The following is a 12,871-nucleotide window of genomic DNA, read 5'->3' on the forward strand; positions in this document are numbered from 1 at the left end:
ACTGGGAATGTGGTCTGAGATGTCCTTTTCCTGGATTACTTATACATGACTGCTGCGGACCAAGTGCATTAGTCACTTGGAGAGTTAGAAAGGACAGTGTGATTTGGACCGGGCATCTCTGAGAGAATATGACTCTGTTCAGGTCCCTGGCATCTAGAGGGGTTTAGTGCCCCCTCCCACCTTTGTGTCTCAGAGGCTGGTTCTTTGTACCTTCAACAGCTGCAGAGATTGGGCATGGGAGCTGACACTCAGCAGCTCCCCCAGACCACGTGGGTCAGCTACTCCATCCTTCCAGGAGGGAGCTCCACAGGTCACATCATGCTCTGGATGTGACCATTGGCCAACTGTCTTGTGGCCCCCACTCTGCCTCCTACAAGCAGTGTGGCCCTGAGGAGTCATCTGTGCTCTCTGGGTATTTGTTTCCTAGCGTGTGAAACAGGGTTGGGACGCGTGGTCATCCAGTCATGGGCGTGCGCGTGAGTCTGTGACTTCAGCTTCCGGCTGAACCTCAACAGGGCCACATGAAGAGCAAGGGCTCCCATCCAGCATCTTTGTCTCCTTCTTCTCCAGTTTTGCATCATGACCAGCAGATTTGAAACCTTCACTTTGTGGTGTTGGTGACACGTCTGAAGCTGTTTTCCTCAGAGTTCATCCTGGAGAAGAGGAGATGGCTGCCCCTTGCATCTTGTGTGTGGATTGCCCGGGAGGGGAGGGACGTGAGGGACAGGGTAAGGGGTGGCCAGGATCCACACCTCCGATTCTGCTCCTGCTGGCCTTGTGCTTTGCCGATTTGAGCACGTCCTCACACAGGTTGCCACGTGGCCTCAGCATGGGTCTCTTCCCAGACAGCGAGGTTCCCGGACTGAATCACAGGAAAGTGGGGGAACATGGGACTCCTCAGTGTGTAGGGTAAACCACCTGGAAATGTTCTCCGTGAGGTGGGGATAGGGTGCATCAGGGGAGTTAAGCTCAAGGATACATCACTGTGTTCCACAGTCAGAAGGGTTTTCAGCCTAAATTGCTCAGTGAGTGACCTTCATGTAGATGGGATGTGTTCAGTTCTGTATTTATTGAGCATGTACTACCTGCCAGGTACTCAGGGGTTCCTCAGGGAGCAGGATGGAGACTCCTCCTTTGTGGATCCAGAGGCAGAGAGAAGGGACAAGGTGCAAATTCCATCTTTTTTTTTTTTTTTTGCAACAAATTGCATTTAACCCCTCCACACCAAATTCTTTTTATGCTCCTCCTGAGACACATGTGAGCAATTTATATATCTGAGGTTAGCAGCAGACTTCTATAGCAGACCAGATATTATAGGCTTTGTGAGCTTTAGGGTCTCTGGCCATATGTAGCAGTCGGAGACAATATGTAAATAAACAGGAATGACTGTGTTCCCGTAAAACTTTCTTTAAAAAGAACAGGTGGTGCGCTGTAGTTTGCCTGGCCCTGACTTGTGTCCTCAGATTTGATTTTCAGTGTTATTATTTCAGCCTTACTGTGACTCTGTTAAATTAGGCTTCCTTGGTGTTGCTGTCCATTTGAGTTGAGAATTTTCAGTTTTACTTAACGAGAAATCATGTTATTAACCTGGAGGAGAAAGGAGATTCCATTTTTGTGCCTTGGTCTGTGATGATGAGGGTGGTGTCTCAGGTTAGGTTTGGGGGTATTGAAGAGGAAGCACAGCTAGCAGTGGTTTAAATACGGTAGAGGTTTGTTTCTCTCCCTAGAAAAGACCAGGGGCCAGCAGTCTGGGGCCAGTGTGGAGCCCGATAGTCGCCAGAGACCCAACTTCCACTCTGAGGGTCCTTTTGTGTGGCTAGATGCCTGCTGCAGGAGCCGCAGAAGGGGCTTGGGCCAGGACTGGGGCGGCCCCCACCTTTTCATCTCTTCAAAGAGCTTTCCTGGGAGCTCCCCCAGTGCTGTTCCTGCAGGGAAGGTGGGAAATGTGCTGGTAGCCAGGCTGAGCGGGAGGCTACTAGGAACAGAAGGGCCATTCTGGAATGTAGAAGGGCACGAAGCTAATTGCGTAGGCAGTTGATAGTTTTTTTGTCCCAGATATTGAGTTTGTTGGTAAAAAAAAAAGAAAAGAAAAAGGCATAGATGTATTTTAAACACGTTTTACTTTAGAAAGTGTGGAAAATATGGGATCCCTGGGTGGCTCAATGGTTTGGTGCCTGCCTTTGGCCCAGGGCATGGTCCTGGGATCCCGGGATGAGGTCCCACGTTGGGCTCCCTGCATGGAGCCTGCTTCTCCCTCTCCCTGTGTCTCTGCCTCTCCCTCTGTGTTTCTGATGAATAAATAAATACAACTAAGAAATACATTATATTATGGGGCACCTGAGTGACTCAGCCAGTTAAGCATCTGGCTGATTGATTTTTTTGGTAAAGATTTTATTTATTCATGAGAGACACAGAGAGGCAGAGACACAGGCAGAGGGAGAAGCAGGCTCCATGCAGGGAGCCTGATGTAGGACTCAATCCCAGGTCTCCAGGATCACGCCCTGGGTTGAAGGCGGCGCAAACCGCTGAGCCACCTGGGCTGCCCAGCATCTGACCCTTGATCTCAGCTCAGGTCATAATCTCAGGGTTGTGAGTTCAAACCCTCCGCTGGGCTCCACATTGGACGTGAAGCCTACGTTAAAAAAAAAAAAAAGGGAAATCAAAACAATGCATTATATTATGAACATCTGTGTCCATGAATACATGCTCACATTGCACTTGTGAAACTTCGCTGTATGGTATTCCACTGTGTGGTCACAGCATAAGTTTTTGGAGATTTAGGATATTCATAGTGCTTCGTTGTTGGAGGCATGCTAGGGTGGTTTGTGTTTTGCCTTCTGTATATCAGCTTCTTGCTTCCTGCATGCTGTGGCGGGGGAGGGGATGTGTGGGGTACCACCTCCACACCTGGGATTCCCTTTGTTTGTGACACCCCCCCCCCCCCCCGCGGGGGGGGCTGTCTGCCTCCAGCACCCTACTTAGGGCCACCTGTAGTCTCTAAAGTTTTCCACACATAAGCACGACATTTCAAAGCTTAATAAAGAGCTGTAGAAATACTATATTGGGGATCCTGGGGTGGCTCAGCGGTTAAGTGCCTGCCTTCGGCCCAGGGCATGATCCTGGAGTGCTGGGATCGAGTCCCACATCAGGCTCGCTGCATGGAGCCTGTTTCTCCCTCTGCCTGTGTCTCTGCCTCTCTTTCTCTCTGTGTCTCTCATGAATAAATAAATAAAATATTAAAAAAAAAAAAAAGAAATACTATATTGATCAATAACCCCAACATATTTTTGTTGCATTTCAGTTTTAGGTATAATCTTTCCTTTTTGCTTCATCTTGCTTTTTCTTCTTTTAAAAAATCTGTTCTCTGATGGATTAAAAGCGATTTTGGCCTCTGGCCCAGTTGGCTTTGCTCCTACCCGAGTGTCCTGTGTTCCTGGGGACTGGTGTCCTCAGGAGGGTTGAAAGCTTGAGTGTGGCGGAGGGTGCTTATACTGTGTGCTGTGGGCCCTTGGGCAGGTGTAAGAATTGTGGTGATGGGGATCCCCTTCTGCCCTCAGAGCTGCCCTGAGACTAGACAAGAGCAGAGCTTTAGAGAACAAGTACTCTGCTAGCAGTTCATACCTAGGCTCCTTTGGAGGTCGGGCCCCATGCTGTTGGGTACCTGGGGCATCTGAACCTGCATTCTGGGGCTGCTTTCGCCCAAGGACCTCCTGGTGCTTGTTTGCATGGTGCTATTTTTGTGTTTGGTATGGCGCTCCTTGAGGAAGTCTGTTGTCTACGCACATCCCAGCTGTTTTGAATAGTCTGGGTCTCAGGGGGCTTCAAGGTAGGGATTTGTGTATGGCGAATCCAGCATTTTGGGCAGCATTGGAACAGCAGGATGTGAGTAACAGGAAGTGACAGAAATTACCAAATGCGCCAGATACTTATTCTTGGCCACCTTTCCGAGTCCCTCGGGCTGAGGAACTATAATTAGCACAGTATTTCCAGGTTCCCATTCCTGCCCGGACGCTGTCCCTTTGCTCCTCTTTTGGTCAGTGGCTGAACTTCGAGGCTCTGATTTATTATTCCAGCGTCTCTGGTCTCCTTCAGTGAGCCACAGGGTCTTGTACGTCGATTTTAAAATTCAGTTTTTGTTTTTGCTGGGCCACTTCCGTACTGACCCATTTGAGCAGTTGGGAAATGTTCTGCAAGCGGGGAGAGCGGCAGGTAAGAGTTACAGGTATTGGCAGTAAAACTGTGTGAAGCTGTATGGGAAAGCAGTGGAAATGTAAGGATTTAAAATGAAATGAGTGGAAGGAATTGAAGATGACTGTAAGCATCTCCAGAGGGTTGATTTTTGTCTTGTATTTCTTAGAGGTGGAAGGCTGGGATTTCTTTTTTTTTTAAAGATTTTATTTATTCATGAGAGGCAGAGACACAGGTAGAAAGAGAAGCAGGCTCCATGCAGGGAGCCCAAAGTGGAACTTGATCCCGGGACTCTAGGATGACGCCCTGAGCTGAAGGGAGACTCAACTGCTGAGCCACTCAGGCGTCCCAACAGGCTGGGATTTTTAAAGCCACAGACTTGGTGTTGTGACTTCACCCGCATGCTAGAAACATCTTTGGTTCCCACCTGGTCAAACAGAAAGCCTGCGGGTCAGCTAAACTTCTCTGTGATGAATTTTCATTGTCTGAACTTTGTCACAGGAGAAGTTTCAGCCCACCATCCCCAAGACAGGCACTGTGGAAGCCTGGAAATAGTCTCACTCCTTATTTGAAGTGTCGTAGACAAGTGATTTTTTTCCCCCAGTGGTGTTGGATAGTACTTCAGGCAGTTGCTGACCAGATGCCCACATGGGCTGCTCGGTGTCCCCTGCTCCCCGCTGTCCGCTGTGACTGTGCCAGCTCGCTGTAAGAGCAGTTGGGGAGCCAACCCTTGGCTCTCATGTCCTGCATCACCTTGTGTGCTCTGATCTGTGCTGTCCTGTGGACCAGCCAGCACCTTCCTGCCGCCAGCAGCAGTAATGGCCTTCCTTGTGCACCTTCAGAATGACCCCGAGGGACAGGCGCTGGTACCTATTTTGGAGATTAAGAAGCTGAGGCCTAGAGACAAGTCATTTGCACCAGTGACTCTCTCTCTCTGTCGTAACTGCTGTGCTGTCTCTGCCATGCCCTTTACCCTCACTGAGGCTTAGGGAGCTGGCTTGCTCTTGAGCAGTGGGACGTGTATCTCTGCCTGCTTTGATAATCCTCAGAAAGGAAGTTTCTATGGTTTGATATTAGCTTCCGGCGACTGCCACCCTAATGTTCACGGAAAGGGGTGTGTTGGAAAGGTTTCTTTGTTGATCTCTAGTAGCTTCCCTTTGAGCAGTCCGGCCAGTACCTTGCCCTTCCTCCCTTCAGAAGCCATCAGCCTTATTTTCACACACTCAGCCAGTTCTTTAGCAGGAGCCTACTACAGGATGAGAAATTGGAGAGGCCAGTTAGGAATAGCGTGTGACTGCCTTGAAATGCCCAGTAGCCTGTGGAGGCAGCTGGGCGTGCAGCAGCCACAAGAGCCCCTGGAGGAGGGCATTCTGTGGCTGAGTGAACGCATGCGTGAACACCACACCACGTTCAGGCTCCCTGGCGGTCCCCCCATTTGACCAGCAGAATCCATCTGCAGACATGGTTTCGGGCTGACCCACTCCCTTCTCTAAGGCTAGACTATAAACTATAAGTACTGTAAACTGTACCTACTGTGTATTTTCATCTGTATACATACAGTAAACTATTAACTATAAATATAGGACATACTGTGTGTGTCTCAAGCTCTGACTTGGGTATGTTAGCATATTTATGTGCCAAAATGTTTAACATTTAAAAAATTATTAAATATTTCAGGCATTCAAAAAGTAACACAATGGACAACTATGAATCCTTCCCAGCCTGAGAACGAAACAGTGTGGATATACTTGAAGTCATTTATATTCTGGATCCTACCTACCCCTCTTGCCCTCTCCCCAGAGTCATCCCAGTTCTGAGTTTGTTATTTATCATTTGTGTGTGTGTGTGTGTGTGTGTGTGTGCGCGCGCGCGCGCACGCACACACTTTAATCCTTTCTCTTCTCCCATATGTAGGGATAAGTAGCATATAGTATTTGGCCAGGTTTACAGTTGTAAGTAAATGGTGTCATACTATCAGTTCCCACAACTTGCTCTTTTCACCCAGGGTTGTGTTTTCAAGGTCGATCTGTGTGGATACGTCTGCCTTCAGTTAAATGATTCAAGGTTTAACATGATGGATTCCTGATTCCTGGAATTAAATCAGGGTTTCTGGGAAGTGGGGCATGAACCTCAGAACTTTTTTTTTTTTAAATTTTTATTTATGTATTCATTAGAGACATCCAGAGAGAGGCAGAGACACAGGTAGAGGGAGAAGCTGGCTCCCTGGAGGAAGCCTGATGCGGGATTTGATCCCAGGACCCAGAGATCACGACCTGAGCTGAAGACAGATGTTCAACCACTGAGCCACCCAGGCATCCCACGAGCCTGAGAACTTTTTACAAATACCGCCCTTGTCAAAGGATCACAGAGCTTAGTTGTTAGTTGGTGGCTTACATAGTGGTCCAGTGTCCAGAGTGTCCCACTCTTGGCTTGGATTTCCCAGCTTTGGCCATTATAAACAGCATTACCATTCTTAGACTCGCCTTCCTGGGCACAGGGGCATGAGTTTCTCTGGAATGTGTTTCTAAGGGTAGAATTGTCAGGTATGAACATCTTCAGCGTGATGAAATATTGTTTCATTGCTCTCTAAAACTGCAAGGCCTGGTCACAGCCTTCTTCATCTCAGAATGGCAGCTCCATCTCCAGCTGTTCAAGGGGGTAGTTGTTGGCTCCTCTTTGTTCCATACCCCATCAGGTCTGTCTAGAAACCCTGTTACCTTCAGGACACCTGAGGGCACGGCCGCTCCCCTTCCCTTCTTTCTCAATAGGATTGCTGAGCACCCTCCCCAAAGGGTCCTGACTTCTGCCCTGCCCCTTATGTTCTGTTTTTAGTAAAGCAACCAGAATGTTGCTTTTTAAACTTAAGTCAAATGTTGGCCTTCTGCTCAAAAAGTGCCACAGTGCTTGGTGTAAAGGCCTTAGAAGTGCCTGTGTGATGCTCTGCGTCCTGTTCATCCCCAGCTCCTCTCCCCTGGTTCACTTGGCTCTTGCCACCAGCTGTGGTCCTCCTGCTTCAGGCTGTGGCCCATTCCTTGTCCTTCCAGTCTTTTCCAGTGAGACCTCTGTTGACCCTGACCTTTCTCTGATCTCTCTTTTTTCCATAGACTTGTCACCAGTCACTCCATACTATGGAATTGTCACCATACTCTCCATACTATGTAGTTTACTTTATGGTAGTATTTAGTATTTATTTCCTGTCTATGTTTGAATGAAAGCTCCATGGGAGCAGGGGTCTTGTCTGTTTGTTCAAGTGAAAGCTGCTTGAATTTATTTCTGAGAAGAAAGGAAGAATTTGGAGCCCAAACATGAGGATTGAGTGTGGGAGAGGTGGTGAAGCTGGCCTGTGGGGGAAGTGTTGGCAGAAGGACATGTCTAAATGTGGGAGCAGGAACCCTAAGAGGCCTGCCTGGTTGGCAGTGGGATCTGTGGGTCTGGAGCTGGGGGGCAGCTTGTCATACATGTGTTTTGGGTCACTCCTGAGTGTACCTGCAGTAGAGGTGGGGCTGCTGGGCTTGGCCCATCCAGGAAGTGCAGTGCCGTGTGAGGGCAGGACCTGTGGTTCTGACATCCTCCCTTCTAGGCTGACACGAGACACAGCTTCATTGACTTTTGAAGCACTGTTGTGTGTAGAAATGAGTCCTGCCATTTCCGGTGCACTCTCTTGTGCAGCCTCAAGGACCAAGCCACATGTCACAGCTGGATAACAGAGCTCTGTGACCCTCACGTGTGCTTACTTGGACTCAGCATATGCAGAGGACCAGATTTGGATTTCTTAGAGAATGTGCACCAAAGGTGTGTCCCCATATTTCCTTGGCGGGTCCGACATTTCATGAGTTTGCACTACCTACAAATGACTTTAACAAGATAAGATTACATTTCTAATTTGTGCCAAGGGAGACCATAGATGCCCTTGTCCTTAAGAAATACAGCATTGTTCTGGAGTTACTCCCTATTTTCCCAATTTAAACATATTAGATATTAGAAAGTTGATTTCAGTTACTTATTTTTATTTATTTATTTTTAAAAGATTTATTTATTCATGAGAGAGAGAGAGAGAGAGAGAGAGAGAGAGGCAGAGACACAGGCAGAGGGAGAAGCAGGCTCCATGCCAGGAGCCCGACCCAGGACTCGATCCCCGGACCCCAGGATCACGCTCTGGGTCAAAGGCAGGCACTAAACCGCTGAGCCACCCAGGGATCCCCGGTTACTTATTTTTAATTAAGCCTTTTGAGATCATTTGTAGATTGACATGGAATTGAAATAATACAAAGATCCTTTGTGTTCTCTCTCTAGTCTCCCTCAATGGTAATGTCTTGGGAAACTGTAGTACAACATCACAACCAGGATGTTGACAATGATACAGTCAAGCACCAGAATGTTTCCATCTCTACCAGGATCTCTGGGTTGCCTTTGAAAGTGGTTGAAAGACACCCACTCCCTTTAACCTCTGCCACTACCAATCTGTTCTTCATTTCTGTAATTTTGTCATCTCAAGAATGCTGCAAAAATGGGAACATATAGTATGTACCCTTTGGGGATGGGCTTTTTTCACTTAGCATAGCTCCCTGGAGCTCCACCCGGGTTGTTGTCCTATGATAGTTGTTGCTTTTTATTACTGAGTAGTATTCCATGGAATGGGTGTGCCACAGTGTGTTTAATCATTTACCACTCAAGGACACCTGGCTCGTTTCCAGTTTTTGGTGATTGCAGATAAAGCTGCTATAAACATTCATGGGCAGGTTTTTGTGTGAACATAAGTCTTCATTTCTTTGGGATAAATTCCCAGGAATAGAATCGCTGGGTCACGTGGTAACTGCATGTTTGGTTCTTTAAGAAATTGCCAAACTGTTTGGCTGAGTGGCTGTGTGATTTTACTTGCTCACCAACAATATGAGCTAGTTTCTCCACATCCTCTCCAGCATTTGGTGTTGTTACTGTTTCTTATTTAGCCATTTAGCAGGTGTATAGTAATAGTGCATTGTGATTTTAATCAGCATTTCCTTACTGGCTAATGGGGTGGAATACTTGTTGTTATGCTTATTTGCCTCCGTTCATCCCCTGACACCATCAGGGTGTGGCCTGCAGGGATGGATGTTTCTACTTAGCCTTCTTGGGGTGCTGGAGCACCTCGTTTCTGCCTGGTGCTGTTGGGGGTAAGGGCCACTGTGTTTTCTGTGGTGTTTGGTTGGAGTAGAGTGGTTATTGGCAACACTACTATTGATTTCTGTCTTGTTAGGCTGTTCCTTTCTTGGTCCCATGGCTAGAGAGCAGGCTTTTTAACTCTTTCTGGCTGCTGGCTTCCTCAGCTCCGCTCTTGCATGCATGAGGCCAACAGAGATCCAGGGAGCTCTGCTGCAAGTCCTTCTGAGGCCCCGAGGGCCCCTAGTCTGTTGGGGCCTTCCTCTCTCCACCTTTCACAGTCTTCTCACATTTAAAAAATGTCTCACATCCAGGGTTTTAGTTGCACTTAACCAGAAGAATAGGAAAAAGTACCTCTCAGCTTCTTCCTGGAAGCAGAAGTCTGCTTGTTACTTGTATCTATTTTCTGGACCTGCAGATCTGAGGAGTGTGAGTGGCCCTCAGTCCCGTCCCGGCTGCATGTCTGTCCCCGCTGCTCATCGTGGCTTTGGGCCCATCTCAGGCCCAGAGCCTCATGTTTATTGCTGTTCAGCTTGTTTGGTTTGGCCTGTGGTTCCAGCATGACAATTTGCGGGATCTTGATCTTTTTGTCATTTAAGGTCACATTTACGAAGGAGAGGCACATCCAGATAAATCTGTGATTAGAAATTGCTGGACAGGATGTGGCTAGTGAGTCAGGGACTGCCCTCGTCATCCTCCTCCAGACCTCCTTTCTTTCTGTTCTCATTGAACACTCCTGGGGAACCTGGTCAGAGTGGGCGGGGCAGTGGGCAGATGACTCAGTGAGATGTCCCTGTCGTCCTTGCCCCGATGCTCCAGCCCAGTGCCCCTGCCAAAAAGGAAATGCTCCGTGCCAGACACTGCGAGTCTGAGAGTGCAGGAGGACTCTTGGCGAGTGCTGGTTCCTCCCCTACCTCAGGCCCTCCGTGCCTGGACGTATTCCTGGTGCGGTCTTGCCGGGAATCCAGGTGGGATGCCGCTCTTGGGGAGAGGTCAGGAGCCAGCCTGCCTGGTGTTCTGGCCCCTGCTTCCTCAGCCCAGGGATGTAGGGCCTCAGTTTCCTCTCCCAACATCTACTTTATTAGGTTGTGGAGAAGATGTAGTGTGCAGATATCCGTAAACACGCAGCAGATTTCCCGAGACTACTCCGTGCCTGACTGTGGTGCTGCCACTGTCGTCTGACACTCTGTTTCTGTCCCTGTCATAGGAGCTAGTGTGTGTGAGCTTCAAGTGCATGTTCTTTATTTAAACACCACTTCTGCAGGTCTCTGGCCTGGCGCCCTGTTCCCCTTGGTCTCCCAGAGATCATTGCCTGTACTTTAATAACCTCCTTGGCTAATTCTTCCCAGGACACTGGACGATATTTGTCTGGCTGGGGTGTCTTAGACTTGTTTGGAGGAGCTGGGTGTTCCCTCATACCTCCTGTAAGATCATTTGTATGAAAGGATGGAAGCAAAAGTTCTCATTTCAAATAAAACTTCTAAAGCTCTTTTTTGGAGCCTTTAGCATATATTATAAACTTAAGGTTTTATTTTGTTTTATTTTTCATCATGATAAGTGTACTCTTTAATCCCCATCACCTCTTTCTGCCTTTCCCCCACCCACCTCCCCTCTGATTCTCTATAGAGCCTGTTTCTTAGTTTGCCTCTCTCTCTTTTTCCTTTGTTCATGTTTTCTTAAATTCCACATGAGTGAAATCATAATGGTATGTGTCTTTCTCTGATTTATTTCGCTTAGCATTATACTCTAGCTCCATCCGTGTTGTTGCAAATGGCAAGATTTCATTCTTTTCTATGGCTGAGTAATACTCTATAATATATGTATTTTTACACACACACACTACATCTTCTTTATTCATTCATCTATCAGTGGACATGGGCTGCTTCTATAGTTTGGCTGTTGTAAATAATACTGCAGTAAACATAGGGGTGCATGGATCCCTCTGAATGAATATTTTTGTATTCTTTGGGTAAATTCCTAGTAGTGTGATTACTGGATCTTGGGGTAGTTCTGTTTTTAATTTTTTGAGGAACCTCCATATTGTTTTCCACAGTGGCTGCACCAGTTTGCATTCCCACCAACAGTGCAGGAAGGGTTCCCCTTTCTCCTCATCCTTGCCAACACCTGTTGTTTCTTATGTTGTTGATTTTAGCTCTTCTGACAGGTGTGAGGTGATACCTCACTGTAGTTTTAACATGTATTTCCCTGATGATGAGTGATGTCAAGCATCTTTTCGTGTGTCTCTTAGCCATCTGTAGGTCTTCAATGGAAAAATGTCTATTCTTCTGCCCATTTTAAAATTGGATTATTTGGAGTTTTTTTTTTTTTTTATAAATTGTATCAGTTCCTTGTATATTTTGGATACTAACCCTTATCAAATATGTCATTTGCAAATATCTTCTCCTATTCAGTAGGCTGCCCTTTAGTTTTGTTGATTGTTTCCTTTACTGTGCAGGAGCTTTTTATTTTGATGTCTTTATAGTTTATTTTTGCTTTTATTTCCCTTGCCTCAGGACACAAATCTAGAAAAATGTTGCCACAGCCAAAGTCAAGGGAAATTACTACCTGTGCTCTCTTCAAAGATTTTTATGGTTTCAGATCTTACATTTAGATATAATTCATTTTGATTTTATTTTTGTATATGGTGAAAAGAAGTGGTCCAGTTTCATTCTTTTGCATGTAGCTGGCCAGTTTTCCCAGTATCATTTGTTGAAGAGACTGTCTTTTTCCCATTGCATATTGCCTCCTTTGTTGAAGACTAATTGACTATATAATTGTGGGTTTATTTCTGTGTTTTCTATTTTGTTTTATTGATCTTTGTGTCTGTTTTAGGCTAGTACATACTGTTTTGATCACTATGGCTTTGTAGTATAAATTGAAGTCTGGAGTTGTGATACCTCCAGTTTTGTTTCTAAAGATTGCTTTGGCTATTTGAGGTATTTTGTGGTTCCATACAAATTTTAGCATTGGTTTATACTAGTCCTATTAAAAATGCCATTGGGATTTTGAATCAGTAGATTTTTCAATCAGTAGATTGCTTTGGGTAGTATAGACATTTTAGCAATATTTGTTCTTCCAACGTGAGAGCATGCAGTGTCTTTCCATTTCTTTGCATTGTCTTAAATTTCTTTCATTACTGTTTTATAGATTTCAGAGTACAGCTCTTTCACCTCTATGGTTAAGCTTATTTCCAGATATTTTATTGTTTTTGATGTAATTGTAAATGGGACTTTTTTTTTTTTAAGATTTTATTTATTTATTCATGGGAAACAGAGAGAGAGAGAGAGAGGCAGAGACACAGGCAGAGGAAGAAGCAGGCTCCCTGTAAAGAGCCCGATGCAGGACTTGATCCCGAAACTCCAGGATCACCCCCTGATCCAAAGGCAGTCGCTCAACTGCTGAGCCACCCAGGTGTCCCTGGGACTGTTTTCTTAATTTCACTTTCTGCTGCTTCATTCTTAGTGTATAGGAATGCAACAGTTTTCTGTACATTGATTTTGTATTCTTAGACTTTATTGAATTCATTTATCAGTTGTAGTTTTTT

General features: G+C 46.3%; 1 protein-coding gene across 5 annotated transcripts in view; it reads left to right on the top strand.

Moving 5' to 3' along the window:
- The window catches only part of DGKD (diacylglycerol kinase delta), a 110,896-nt gene that overhangs the window by 51,259 nt on the left and 46,766 nt on the right, over positions 1-12,871 (top strand). The window contains exon 1 of one of the 5 annotated variants that reach the window (XM_077869288.1): positions 4,017-4,209. The exons of the other annotated variants lie outside the window; for them this stretch is intronic. Coding sequence (XP_077725414.1) covers positions 4,183-4,209 — 27 coding nt within the window. The 5' untranslated portion in view covers positions 4,017-4,182. Of the gene's footprint in view, positions 1-4,016; positions 4,210-12,871 lie in introns of those variants that run through there. 5 annotated transcript variants of the gene reach the window in all.

The sequence above is a fragment of the Canis aureus genome, chromosome 24, assembly GCF_053574225.1.
Source record: "Canis aureus isolate CA01 chromosome 24, VMU_Caureus_v.1.0, whole genome shotgun sequence".
NCBI classification, from domain to species: domain Eukaryota; kingdom Metazoa; phylum Chordata; class Mammalia; order Carnivora; family Canidae; genus Canis; species Canis aureus.